The sequence below is a fragment of the Myotis yumanensis genome, unplaced genomic scaffold (genome assembly GCF_028538775.1).
Source record: "Myotis yumanensis isolate MYYU_CA2020_CCGP unplaced genomic scaffold, mMyoYum1.0.hap1 SCAF_2, whole genome shotgun sequence".
In the NCBI taxonomy this organism is placed as follows: domain Eukaryota; kingdom Metazoa; phylum Chordata; class Mammalia; order Chiroptera; family Vespertilionidae; genus Myotis; species Myotis yumanensis.
In genome coordinates, this window is record NW_027223753.1 from 64,607,930 (window position 1) to 64,622,864 (window position 14,935).

General features: G+C 37.9%; 1 protein-coding gene across 4 annotated transcripts in view; it reads right to left on the reverse strand.

Annotated features, from left to right (window-relative positions):
- Positions 1–11,464, reverse strand: part of ODF2L (outer dense fiber of sperm tails 2 like) — a 38,949-nt gene extending 27,485 nt beyond the window's left edge. For 3 of the 4 annotated variants that reach the window (XM_070403400.1, XM_070403399.1, XM_070403397.1), the window contains exons 1-3: positions 11,281–11,464; positions 3,077–3,239; positions 875–1,004 (exon numbers count right to left, since the gene is read on the reverse strand). In XM_070403400.1, coding sequence (XP_070259501.1) covers positions 875–1,004; positions 3,077–3,186 — 240 coding nt within the window. In that variant the 5' untranslated portion in view covers positions 3,187–3,239; positions 11,281–11,464. Of the gene's footprint in view, positions 1–874; positions 1,005–3,076; positions 3,240–10,697; positions 10,732–11,280 lie in introns of those variants that run through there. The other variant, XM_070403398.1, reaches the window with a different exon arrangement.
- Between the last annotated feature and the right edge of the window lie 3,471 nt (positions 11,465–14,935).

Here is a 14,935-nt window from a genome sequence, read left to right on the forward strand (position 1 = left end):
TTCCATCTCAAATATACCAACATTTTAATTTCTACAGTTTGAAAAATAATATAGCCTTAAGTGAGACATATCACTATTAAATTAGTGATTAACGTGCCTTACTTGTTGGTATTCTGTCTAAGAAGGTGTTCTAAAGTTCGTTTCACATGTTTAAAAGTATCTAATTCTTTTGTTAATATTTCCTTCTGTTTAAAAGTTCTTCTTCATATTGGATGCAGAAAGATTAGCCCGACAAAATATAAGAACCACATACATAGTTAAGACATAGTATTAAGACACTCTAAAATATATTACTGTTATCAAAGAATACATTTTTCTTAGTAACAAAATCATTCTTTTGTACATAGTAATAGTAAATACTGCCAAGTTTATTAAGAGTAATAGACTCTATTACATAGTACATTAAGTAAAATGAAAGCAAAATAAGAGCTGAAACTATAAAATATTTCTGGCATTTATTTTGATAAAACCAATAGTTTACAATCTATTTTGTGTCCCTAACCCAAACTTTAGTGCACTGAAATTTTAGAGATTTCTATTCTACAAAACATTACAGAAAATAGATATATTTCATCTTTCAGAATATTTTCGTTTTAAAGTCACTCTTGAGAAAAGCTGACTCTCTAATTCAACTCCAGGTGAATCAAGCACCAAGGTAAACAGTTTCTAGCTTAGCCTCTTATCAAGTGCATGCCTGAGACTATCTTTGAGGAAAAGAATTGTGGAATAAAGGACACTGGTAAGCCTGCATTTTTTTAATGTCAAATACCAGTATATGAGCATAACTACTTTAAGGTATGAGACCTCAGTTAGTGCAATCTGAATATGATGCTAACTTTTCATTTTATTAGATGTTCACAAGTCAAGTACTCACATTTTCAAAACTAATTTCTTCAATGGTGTCCTTACATGGTAAAAGTGATTCTACAGAATAGGCTGCCAACTCAGCTTCCTTAAATGTTGCTTCCAACTCAGTCTTTTCATTTAGGATGTCCTCCTTCAGACTAATTAGATATGCACAAACAAAATTTAAGTTAAATCTGTCACATAAATGAGGTATATTTTTATGCATATATAACATAGCTTACCTAAATATTACAGTTCCATAAATTGCTCTGCAAAGTATAACAGTAAATTATCACTGAAAATGTAATGAACTTTTCAATACTCCCATATTTTTCTACATTTACTATAAACAGAAAGACAGCTTTCAAAATGATAAGATATATAAAACATAAAGAGCACCAACAGCAGTGTTTTCACTGTGCCATTTGATCATTATTCAACACCCCTTTTCTGGTTTGTAAAACAATTTGTGGGAGTGTTTGTCTTTTTTTTCTTCCCTCCCTTCTCCTTTATTTCAAACCCAAAATATTTCTCTTTCTAGACCTTATGCCCAAACCCTTTCTTGAAACTTACTACTCTTCAAACAAAAATTTCCCGAGGAGAATGAATAATCTAAACAAGTGGAAAACAAAAAACTAAAGCTCTCCATATATCTAAAAATCCTTCACATTTGGCTTTATCATAATTATCATTCAGGACAAAACTGACAGTATTTGCCTTCTTCATTATGTTTTACCTAAACACTACTGTGTATCAGTCTAAATTTTTTTGGTGGGGGAGGTCACATTGTTATACCCTGAAATCAGGATGCTTTTTACAATCTTTGTCACTCAGGAGGAAGTCTTTAGCTGTCTATCCTGTACGTGCCTCATGCTTATAGATTAAGTGTCTAATGCTTTGCCGGATATCCCAGAGATGGGGTGCAGCACTTTTTTAACCTCTAGGAATGATGGGTCATAGAAAAGGGCTGAGGGAGCTGGTGAACAAGGAATGTTTAGCAACATTACAGAAGCAAGACTTCAATGTAAGCTTGCTGCATATTGTAATTTAGAGTCTAGCAGCAAGAAATTTTATTTTAGTTAGAGATGCTCCTAAAAAATGCCATTATCACCAATAATCTTAAAAGCAAGAACAACTCTTTTTTTTAAAATATATATTTTATTGATTTTTTTACAGAGAGGAAGGGAGAGGAATAAAGAGTTAGAAACATCGATCAGCTGCCTCCTGCACACCTCCCACTGGGGATGTGCCCGCAACCAAGGTACATGCCCTTGATCGGAATCGAACCTGAGACCTTTCAGTCCACAGGCTGATGCTCTATCCACTGAGCCAAACTGGTTAGGGCAACAAGGACAATTCTTGAGTCAAAAAGTGACTTAGAAGAGTTGGACTTAAGTACAGAGAAATTTTGAGAATACCTTAACTCATTTATTATACGTACATTTTTATAAAAGCACAGTTATTTGGAATAAAAATCTATGTATAACTAAGGAGCTTTTTCAGTATTTATAAATAAAATCCCTATCTTTAATTGGCAGCTTTTCTCTTTCTTTACGGAACATATATAATGGCTCATCAGCATTTGATGGCATCTTAGAGACTGTGTCAAAAAGTAGATTGTGTTCTTAAGCACCAATGGCTTAAAGTGATGGGCCTAAGAACATGCTGGCCATGAATGACAATCGCCCATTATTAAAAACCATGGGCAGAAAGTCAAGAATGATTACACATGACTGAATATTTTCATTTATAACAAGCTAAACTAGAAGCTGGACCATACCATCCATACTAACAATGGTATGTTAAGATTGTCATTTAGGGGAGCAAGATGTCATATAAATAATGAGTATATGCCTCATCCTAAAAAAGCAAAATATGGCAGGTATTTGTTGAATAACAATATAGCAAGTGACAGCAAATTGGTGCTCATGAACTACATTTCCAGTATTTCAGAATTTATATCTTCATTTACCTAAGTTAAAACACTTTATACCTTATAAATTCTTAATAAATAAGGTTTTCGTTTTTAATTTTATTCAATGAGATTCCAAAAAACTAGCCAAATTCTGCTAAATGAGTACATTGTAATAAGATTAAATAAATGTTAACTACTAGATTTGAAGAAGATATTCTAGGAAGAATGCTGTATTTAATTCAAATAATTTACAATATAGGCAAAACATGAAACACTGAAATCAGAAAATTAGTTATCCCCTATTGTTACGAATACCAGCTGAGATGACTTTCACTGATGTGCTGTGGTAAATGTTCTTTTTCTGGTCTACTTTTAAAATGGGAAATCAGTTCTGAATGACTTCCATCATTTGCAGGCTTCTCCATAAATTCGGTCAATGAATTTATAGATGGCTTCCACAACAACTTCTCCACATAAGCTGAAAGTTAAGAAATAATTTCGTTATTAAACTTATCATTTCATTAGATTCTTTTTTATGTCATTACCCTATAATAAAAATCTAAAGATGTGTAAAAAAATATTTCACAGTCAAAACTCAACAAATAGGGATTTTAACTGCTACTAATTGTGACACTAATTTAAAATAGTATCAAAATTGCACAGCACAACCATTCAACAATTGTCAATATCCATACACAGTTTCCAAAAGGTCCACTATTTTCTATATATGATCACAGGACGTAGAAACTTTTATAAATCGATTTCTTGAAGTATTGTAATATCTTAATCCAGTCAGACTAGAAAACGGATATAAAAAACATGGGTTACATACTACACAGTTTACCACACATTAATGAAACTCCAAAAAAAATATCTTTAGAGCATATTTGTATTTATAAAAAACATATTTATAAAAAAAAACCACCATGGGTTAATGATAGTGCTGTTTCATTGGATACATCCAATAAGAAATGTTTATTAATTATGCATAGACCAGTAAAATTTAACATATTTTTGAAAGTATTTGACAATAATAGCTACATAAAAAAGGTAAGTCATTTCTTTCAAAGTAGACCTTTCAAAATTAAACTCACTTACTCCTATTTCCAAGCTCAATCTAGGATAGTTTTTGGTGATAATGATTAGAGAGATGTCATTCCTTCTAAATTTTACTAATCTAATTTTTTCACCCAAACTTGGAGATGTCATTTTTTAAATGTGAATATTTATTAATTCCTTTAAAATGGTTCCAGTTTAAGTAATGTGTTAGTATTTCAGCAATCATTAAGGCTGTTTTCACAACTCTAATATATAGTAATGTGTCTTGACTTCAGTTTATACAAAATCAAATATTATATTTAAGACTTTCTGCATTTCTTCAGAGATAGTTTGCTCTTTGTAATTTATTTTTATATATTTGTGTTATAAAATACATATGTTTAAGAATTTTCAATACCTAAGGTAAATAGAAGATTACAGGTTGAGAGTTATTCACAATATTTTATTAACAATTCATAAACCTTCCAAAGTGTCTGTAAAAAATGTATCTACTTTTGTGTGAAGATTCTATATGTATCAGAGAAGCAAATATTTAGGATACAGACCAATGAAAAGCATACTCATATTTTGGAAATACCAGAAACTCATGTCCAAATGGAACTGCTGAATAAACCTACAGATAGTCTAAGCTGATCTACTTGAATGCTGCCAACATGCAACATCCATTATTAGGGAGTAACAATATTTGAGCTATCTATAGTTTAGAAGAATTAAAAAACATACACATACACGAAATTAAATAAACCAACTTAAGGATGAAAAAGAGTATGCTCTAGATAAGTCACTGCAATCAAGAGAATTTTATCATTTACTGCTTTGTTCAGCTGCAATAGCTACTCCACTCAGAGAGGAACTTTATCTTTCAGTCATTAATTTGTTTAAATATTTGCTTCTCTGTACACTAGAATCTCAAGAAAGAATGTCTTATTTATATTTTAATTCTCAGCACCAATAAGCCTTGTACAAGTTAAGCAATAATTGAAGGAGAGGACTCAAGGCTTAAAGCAATTAATGAATAGGATGAATAAAAACTTTACTTAGTCACCCTTTGATTCATCTTTTGGGGGATCATTAAAAGAAAAATGGTTCCTATATTTGGAATAAAATTTTTAAAATCAATGTGAGGGGTTAGGGATCTTCAATTTGTAGGAAATATTTTATAAGATTCAGTTTGGTATTGTATTTTTAATGAGTTCTTACTTGGTTTTGTTGGCTATTGACAGCTACTTATACAATTTTTCTTAAAGTTTTATCACAAGATAAAATCATACAACATTTTTCTGCTTCATCACCTATAAAAGTAATTGTGTTTTATTTTAAAGGGTAAACAAATAAAATTAAAACATTGTAAAAAAATAGGGACTTTAGAATGACTTTTAGCCCAACATTAAAATGGTTATCTTCATTACTGATTCCTCAAAACATGAAAAATATAAATCAAATCTCAGATATTTCCACTGAAATATCAACAATCACAGTCTTACAATCTAGAAGTATTTTCCAGGATAAAAATTGTTCAGAGGTTCCAAGGCACTCCACTATTTTTGTGTTGTGACAATACTATAACCAAAAGCATATGTGTGCTGAATAACAATGTAGTAATTTTCTTTAGCATAAAAAGCCCTACCTTCATTAAAAATGCTATCATTATAGTAGACCAAATGTATTCTTGTATGAAAAGCAGATGTTTCAAAAGAAAATAATTTCAATTATGTAGAATATACTGCCAATTGACAAATGTATAAATAATACTTTTGAACAACTTGTTTGTGGTTAAACAAAGACACATATTTTGCATATATACTTAATGATCAAATCCCTAAAGATTAGCAATTTTAAAATATTTTTAATGTTTAAAGAATTAAATTTCCTATACAGTAATGACTTTACCAGTCCTCTACCAAAAAGGCATGTTCTTAAAGTTTTTTCCAGGAGTGGTCATGGGTTTATGCTGATCCAGCTACACTCACTAAACTATGTTCCATTTTGGCCAGTAACAAACATTTGAGGGATGGCTGTTCAGGGACTGTGATGCTGGCCATGGTCAGAGAAAAGCAAGATCACAGTCCATGAGACCTTTCTTAGCACCTAGATTGTTCTAAACTAACCGTATGCAGACAAATATGTATTTAAAACTAATCTCTCTGATGAAAAAAGCATATTAATCTTGCAGATTTTTTTTGCCAAACATTAATTCTTGGAAAATTAGTTACCATTGGCTTCAAACAAAGGCACACAAAGCTTCTACAGAAAATTCACTATGAAATATTCAGCAAGGAAGACAAAATAGATATAGGAAAGCTTCTCCTTTCTCTCACTATTCCAGACACTAGTCAAAAGTTTACGAGAGAAGTAATTGTAAGGCTTTTTAGACTCCATAATGAAAAAAAAATGTACGTATAAGAAATTTGAAAATAGGCAAAAATTAAAAAATAACCCAAAGTAGAAAACTGATCTTATGAGTAAAAGCTACTATAAATAGAAAAAATTTTTTTTCTGATACAGAGAATTTCATACACCACTCAATGATGGGGATACATTCTGAGAAATGCGTCAGGTAATTTTATTGTTCTGTGAACATCATAGAGTGCACTTCACAAACCTAGATGGTATAGCCTACTACACATCTAGGCTTTTTGGTATAGTCCATTGCTCTTAGGCTACAAACTTGTATAGCATGTTACTGTACAAAACAACATGAGATTATGCCAGACACAAGAGAAATGATATAGTCAAGAAACATGGTAAATAGATATATGAGGTTCCTGCCAGCATAACATGGCATACTGTTTTACAGCAAATTTTTTTATAAGTAGAAAGAATACACTCTAAAATAACAATAAAAATTGTAGTACAGTGAATATATAAACCAGTAACATAGTCATTTATTATCACATATTATGTATTGTACAACACTGTATGTGCTATACTTTTATGTGACTGACAGCACAGCAGGTTCGTTTCACCGGCATCATCATCACAAACACGTAATGTGTTGTGCTCCAACGTTAGGATGGCTATAACATCACTAGATGACAGAAAATTTTCAGCTCCATTTTAATCTTACTAGAGGCTCGGTGCATGAAATTCGTGCACGGGGGGCAGAGCTGGAGGAGGAAGGTGTCCCTCAGCCCAGCCTGCACCCTCTCCAATTTGGGACTCCTCGAGGGATGTCCGACTGCCCGGGATCGGGCCTAAAGGGGCAGTCGGACATCCCTCTCACAATCCAGGACTGCTGGCTCCCAACCACTCACCTGCCTGCCTGATTGCCCCTAACCACTCCCCTGCCAACCTGATCGACACCTAACTGCTCCCCTAATGGCCCAATTGCCCTAATTGCTCTCCCCTGCAGACCTGGTTGCCTCTAACTACCCTCCCCTGCTGGCCTGGTCACCCCTAACTGCCCTCCCCTGCCAGCCTGGTCACCCCCAACTGCCCTCCCCTGCAGGCCTGGCCGCCCCTAACTGCCCTCCCCTGCTGGACTAGTCACCCCTAACTGCCCTCTCCTGCCACCCTGGGCACCCCTAACTGCCCTCCTTTGCCAGCCTGGTTGCCCGCAACTGCCCTCCCCTGCCACCCTGGTCACCCCTAACTGCCCTCCTTTGCCAGCCTGGTTGCCCCCAACTGCCCTCCCCTGCAGGCCTGGTCCACCCCAACTGCCCTCCCCTGCAGGCCATCTTGTGTGTTGGAGTGATGGTCAATTTACATATTACTCTTTTATTAGATAGGATGGGACCATCATTGTGTATGGGGTCCAATGTTGACTGAAATTTCATTATGTGGAACATGACTGTAAATAATTACCTAACTCCTCTGTCCAATAAATAAAGGAATTTAAATATAAAAGGGTTGCAGATTTGATAATATAGGAAAAAGTTGACATCAGGAGAGACTGATTTGTAAATACTGATTACTTGAAGGCCCGTCCCTCCTCCTTCCCAAAATATCCCTGATTGCTCCAAACCATCAAGGATCCTAAACATTTAATAATATTTGAGAATCATGCAGTTTAGAATTTAACTACTCCATAAATGCTCATATTTTTGTTTTCTTTTAACTTGCTACTAAATCTGTAGTAACAAATATCATATCCATCATCTTCTGCCCTAAAAAATTACCTACCACACTGAAGGACATAGTTTAGGATCTAATATATGTTAGGGTGATCAAATAATTTAGACTCAAATGGGGACACTTTTGAAAAGAAAGGAGCCCCATATAAAACCCAATTATCCACTAGAATACTGGCCAAAAATTGTTCAGGACATTGTCTAATACCAAGTAAAGTCAGCATCCTTTGCCAGATAAACAGAAAGCTTTTTCCATTTCTTCAACATGAGGACAACTTCTGTCATTTATTAGTGGAGCACTGACTGACCTTATACACATCATCTCACATAAATCCTAATTAGGTTGCTATTAATATCCAAAAGCTACAGATGAAAAAAAAACAAGTTTTAGAAAAGTTAAAAAGCTTCCCCAAGATACAAATAAGGAAGTGATAGAACTCAGTTTTCAACCAAAGCCATAAGATACTAAAATATTAAAAAATATAAGACTCTATACAGCAGAAAATAACAAAAACTTGCCTTAATCCAGGCAGGTATTAATAACACTAGAATTATAAATTCTGTTCATATTAAAAAATAAAATATGTTCTGTACAAGGAAATGAAGGATGAATAAGATTGGGCTCCTGGAAGGCAGAGAATACAATCTAAAGAGAGTGAAGACAGTGAGCAGACCACTAAACTCTAGTGTGCTAAAGGCTGTGACAGGGAACTCATGGGATGCCATGAAAGCATGTAGGAGGATACCTAATACCAACTGGCAGGATCCTGGGAGACTTCCCGGAGGAGGTGGAACCCAGCTGAGTCCTGCAAACAAGTTTGAGGGTGGCAAAACAGAATAGCAAAAGTCATTCCAGGTAGAGGGTAAAGCACCAACAAAAGCAAGGAATCCTGAGGGAACATGAACTGCAAGGGCAAGTGGCAAAAGATGAGACTGGACACACTGAAAACAGTAACCGCATGCCAAACTCAAGAGCTGGAATTTTTTCCTAAAGGTTATAACAAACTATCAAATAAGTTTAAGCAGGGGAATGACAGATCAGAAGTGCATCTTTAAAAGGCAAGTCCAATGGTATTTTGGAGAATGGAATTAGGCATATGGAAGGGAGGAGAACAGAAGCAGTGAAACTGGTTATCAGGGTCTCAGAGAGATGAAATTTCAACATTCTTTCTCTATAAAAATTTTTGAAGAAATCAAAAGTTGTTTCCACTGGTGATAAAAAACATGAAGAACAGCAAAGGAATTAGAATTAGAATGCCAGAATTGCAAGAGATCAGTACAGAAAGAAGTGATCAAATGTAACACCTCATTTACCCATAACTATCTGAATCAATTGCTCCACGTTTCAGAAAATGATAGCTTATCCCTTTAAGTATCAAAATTAACGTAGACCAGACTGAAGAAAATCTTTTAAAAGTATTATTTCTTCCTTTTCAAACAGAGTACAGGGCAGAATATAATTTAACCATTCCTTGATGACCCAGATGCAGCATATTAAAATGAAAGAATATTGAGCAAGATTCATCAGTTTTTGTGTCCTTGTGAGCCACCTGACATGGGCAATGCTTAGCCACAATGTGCCTGGTTTTTTCCTTTTATAAAATGAGACTAACCTTTGCCAGCCAAAGCTGTGGTGGGGTTCGAACAAAACTAAGTTGAAGCACTTGTGTTTGTTTTATTTAGGACCTCGTTGGCTCATTCTGTTGTGGCTGCTTTCCCCCCCCTCTCCCCCTCCCCCCCCCCCAGTCTTCCCTTTAAATGTTTTCATCTTTTTTTTTAATTATCATCCCAAGTCAATCAATAATGATTCCTAAAATTACTTGCAGGCCTGAATCATCTGTATAGAACCAACTCTATCTTTAAAACAGTTTTTGAAACCTATTCTTTGCAGAACTATTACAAATCATCTTCAACGTAGTCATAAACTGACTACTAAACCAGGGCCCCGGGGAAAACAATTATTGACTTCCAACAGAATTGTGCTCAGTGGGTAGATGTTATGTCAAATTCATTGCTATACCCAGACTTTTAAGTTTCATCATTTGTACAGACCAAGCACAATGATTAATAATAATATAAATAAAGCCATTTTCTCATACCTTTGGGTGTTAAGGATACAAAAACCACATTAATACCCGTCAACTGCTAAATCAAAAGAGAGAGGGGGAAAAAATGGACACCTAGATGTTAAAGAATTACAAACATGACCATGGCATTTTTATTGCAAGCAGAAGGGAACCAAACCAATTTTAAAAGCAAACAGGCCTCTGCGGTGTGTTCCTTTCACCACAATGAACCCAGCAGTGCTTCACACTACTCCAAGCACTTCATTCAAAACCACCTGAAGCCTTACTATGCATGAGGCTATAGGGCAGTGGTTCTCAACCTTGGCTGCACATTAGATCACCTGGGAAACTTTTTAAAATCCTGATTTCTGGGCCTCATCCTCCGGAAATTCTGTGTGTTATGGGGTGGGGCCACAACATTAGTAACAAAGAAACAGAATTTCCGGAGGATGAGGCCCAGAAATCAGGATTTTAAAAAGATTCCCAGGTGATCTAATGTGCAGCCAAGGTTGAGAACCACTGGTATAGGGAAACTGTCTCCTCAATAGACCTGATTCCCAGCACCAGCCACCTCTGGTTTCTCAGTCAACAAGCAGCACCACCTACTAAGCACCTGCACCCGAAACCTGGCCCTGGTTGAATCTCCTGTGTCACAGCCACTCCAGCGGGGCTGCTGTCCCCATTCCACAGCAGAGGAAACTGCAGCGGGGACCTTTACACCACCTGCCCAAGGCCACACACCTGGAGGGGTTTCCTAGTGCGTGGAACATAGGACCCTGGAGAAGGGATTATGTCCGAGGCTTCCAGGAGCATTTCTCACGCACAGCGGTCAGGGCCTACTACGCATGTACGGTCTGCTACGTCATAAGGGCGCTTAAAAGTCAGCAGCAATGCTAAGAGCGCTGTTCCCTGAAGAAATCCCGCCGTGCCCCGCCGCCCGGGTCAGGGCTTCGTTCTGAAGGCCGCTCCACTGTCCCAGGGACTACACCCCTCCTAGGACGAGCCTCCCGGCCCTTCTCCCAGCACAGGCAGCCAGTCTCGGGGAGCGGAGGGCGTGGGCCCGGGGGGGCTGAGGTCTAGCCCTGGGTGAACGCGAGGGCCTTCCACTTCCGGGAACCACCAGTGCCCTTGGCCCCAGACCCCCAGACCCCCAGCCTGAACAGTCGCCCACCCGCCTTGCAAACTCAAGCTTCCCTCCCCCACAAGCGCGCCTGCGCTCCCACCGCTTCGTCATCGCGTCACCGTGACGTCAGCCCGCCGCCCCGCTATGAAAGGGGTCCCAGAGGGTTGCTCCGCGAATGTTGGGGAGACCGAGCCAGAGTACCTGTGCTCTCCAGCCCCCGGTCGGCTGGGAGGGGGCGGGTCGCAGCGGGCAGTGCAGCAGGTGAAAGCTAGGAAGGAAGGCAGGGACCTAAGCGGAAGCAGGCGAGCCCCTAGAACCGCTGGCGGTAGGATTGTGCCCGTTGAGGCGCAGAGGGACCAAAGCAGACATAGTAACCAGCCGCTGGCTTCTCTGGCAACCGTCGCCCCGCCCCACCCCGCCCCTTCCGTCGGGCCCGCAGCCGGCGCAGCCCATTGGCCGGACTCGGGAAAACGGGCGCCGGCGCCTGTTGCTATTGGCGGGAGTGAGGGGCGGGGCCTGGGAGCGGCTCTTTGTCTCTTTGTTGCTTCTCAGTTTAAACACTCCGCGCCTTCCCCCGCTCCCCAGTGTTTTGTTTTATGGAAGGAGCAGAATTTGTTACGGAAAGTCTTACCTGAACTCAACTAGAATGGGAAATAAAGTTGATAGATTCAGAATTTTCTGCTTGGCCTGGAAGTGCCCTGCTTTTGCTTGTTAAAGGGAAGATTTGAAAAAGCACCAAAGCAACCACCACTGGAAGACACCTCATTTTAAATATGTGGAATTGTTAACTGAGACAAAGAGCCACTCTTTGGGCCTCTGTTTTCTTCAGTTAAGTGAGAAAATAGGGCGGTTATCTCCCAGACGCCTTCACGTCTCAAATTCTTTTATCTGTGCTACAATCAGCTGCTGTGGTTTATAAACACTGGAACAAGCAAGCCAGATTTTATTTGGAAAAGTATAAAACTTTATCCAACACTTCAACTTAAAATTTATGTTAAGGATGTATGCCATCATATTCACAAATAGAACACTGTCAGCTGAGCATTTTAAGTGTGGTATTGCTCATTATTGATTTTACTAAAAAATATTTTCCATTGATTATTCCAGCAACACATTTTTTCCCACAGCAGTGTGATTGTCCAGCCAAAAGTTCATGAGAATTACAAGTTCATTCATAATAAGCACAACTTTCATATATGCACCTGGTAAAAGCACTAGGGAATGGAGATATAAGTATCTACTCTCTCACTGATGTATCTTGACCTCCGACAAGTTGACTAACTTCTCTGGGCCAGATTTGTCACAAAAAATAAAATAAAAATAAAGACAGTGGAGTTGGGGCAAAATATATAATTCCGGGGGCCTTTCCACCACTAACCTAGGATTCTAGCTAACCTTGCTAATTTGTCACAATTAGAAAAATAATTATATGTCTGGATATATTTTGTGCATTAGTTTATTTTGTTCATTAGATTCCACATATGAATAAAATCATGTGATACTGATAGAGTATAGAGACAGAGAAGCCTGGAATAGACTGTTGCATCTCAGAGGGAGGGTGGGGGTGGGAAGAGATTAACCTAAGAATTTATATACATATATGCATAACCCCTGGACACAGACAATAGTGTGGTAAAGGCCTAGGGGTGGGCTAGAAGGGGTCAATGGGGAAAAAAGGGGGACATAAGTAATACTTTCAACAATAAAGTTAAAAAATAATAATTGTAAGTATAAGTTAGGCTAACCTTATGAAAACTACTTATTTTTAAATGGTATTAGAGGAAGAATTCACAAAATCTCAAAAAGATTCTATAAGATTCAAAAATTAATTATTTTAACCGAATTGTCAAAGTAAATATGGGATTCCTCATCCTCTAAATCTAATCTTTTCCTGAAATCTGATTGGATATTAATTTTTCTTAAGACCCCTTATTCTATTGTTATTTAAATGAGCAATAATTCATTCCAGCCCACCCAAAAACCACAATCAAGAGACCTAGCAAGTTCTGCTTTCCTTTTAGAATCCAGGTACCATATAAGAAATCATCTGATTATCTTCCTGTAGAGCAAAATGCCACCAGATCCCAGCTATTTAAGCCACTCACCTGAGGTGCCAGACACGGGAGCTGTTAGTTCTCCAGACCCAGCCATGTTCCCATAGAATGTACCTGTGTGAGTGACCCTAGCCAAAGCCATGAACTAAGGCAGTGGTTCTCAACCTTGGCTGCACATTAGAATCACCTGTTTCTTTGTTACTAATGTTGTGGCCCCACCCCATAACAAAGAAACAGAATTTTGGGAGGATGAGGCCCAGAAATCAGGATTTTAAAAAGATTCCCAGGTGATTCTAATGTGCAGCCAAGGTTGAGAACCACTAATCTAAGGGGATGAACAGTGAAATAGCTTTCATTTGAAAGGACAAACTAATATGTCCCAGACCATTAAACCCAAGAAAATTCATTGAGGTATCAGAACCCTAAATTTTCATAGGGTTAATCCCCCATTATCTTTTCCATAATGCAGGGGTGGGGAACCTTTTTTCTGCCAAGGGCTATTTGGATATTGATAACATCATTCACTTAATATAATTCACTTGATATAAATCTATGTTGCTATTTTTAAAGAAGCCCCTAGATTTATTGAATTTTGGAGTCCCACCTGTGGTTGCCTTGTCAGGGCCAGACCAAATGATTTCACTGGCCTTAGTGGGAGAGAGGGGGGAGAGGGGGGAGATAGGGGCAGACAGTCCCCTGCTATAAAGGATCCCAACTGAACCACCTCCTTCTCCTCCTTCTGCCCACTGCTAGCAAACTACCCCTTGGATTATTGGCTGGAGTTAGGGTCACATAGTGGTACCCCAGTAGGAGGGAGGCTTGGGAAAATGCACATCAGACATGTTTGAACCCTGTCATAAGATGGGTTCTGCCAGCGTGAAAGAGGAAGGCTGACTATGGGGGTAGGAAACTAACAGTGCTCAAGCAGGGGCCACACACACAGGAGAAAGGCCATAATTAACAGGGATTAATATTTGTTAAACTGTTACTCTGACCTCGATGCTGTTTCAATCACTATGTGCTCTTTAAACTTGAAGTCAATTTTACAGATGTAGAAGCTGAGGCTCAAAGATATTTAATAACTTACCTAAGGGGCATGCAGCCAGTAAAAAGCAGAACTGGGATTTCAATCCAGGCCATCTAACTTCAAGGCTCAATCATTTAACCATTTAACTACGGCTTCTACACGATTGTTATTATACAGGATTAAAGGTGAATGCCAGTAAAAATTTATATAATTCAAAGCAAAAGTGGCAGAAAATGTTAATATATTCTGAGACTCTTACATTTTAATATTTTGACTTTATCCCCTGCATAATAAGTCATCTACAATGTGTGACATATTGCTATAATCTGTGATAGCTCATCCATGTGAAGATAAAACATGTATGTGATATAAAGGCATTTAGGATAAATCATGACACACAAAAAAATTCATTTATTTATTCTTGGCTGAAAAAGACAAAATGCTCCCTGAAAATTTTCTTTTTCTTTCTTTATTTTTAATATATTTTATTGATTTCAGAGAGGAAGGGAAAGGGAGAGAGAGATAGAAATATCAATAATAAGAGAATCATTAATCGGCTGCCTCCTGCATGTCCCCCACAGGGGATCAAGCCCGCAACCCCGGCATGTGCCCCAACTGGAATTGAAACCTTCAGTAAGCAGGCCGACGTCCTACCCACTGACCAAACCAGCTAGGGTGAAAATTTCTTTTTATATATATATATTTTTTAATATTTTTATTGATTTCAGAGAGGAAGGGAGAGGGAGAGAGAGATAGAAACATCAATGATGAGAGA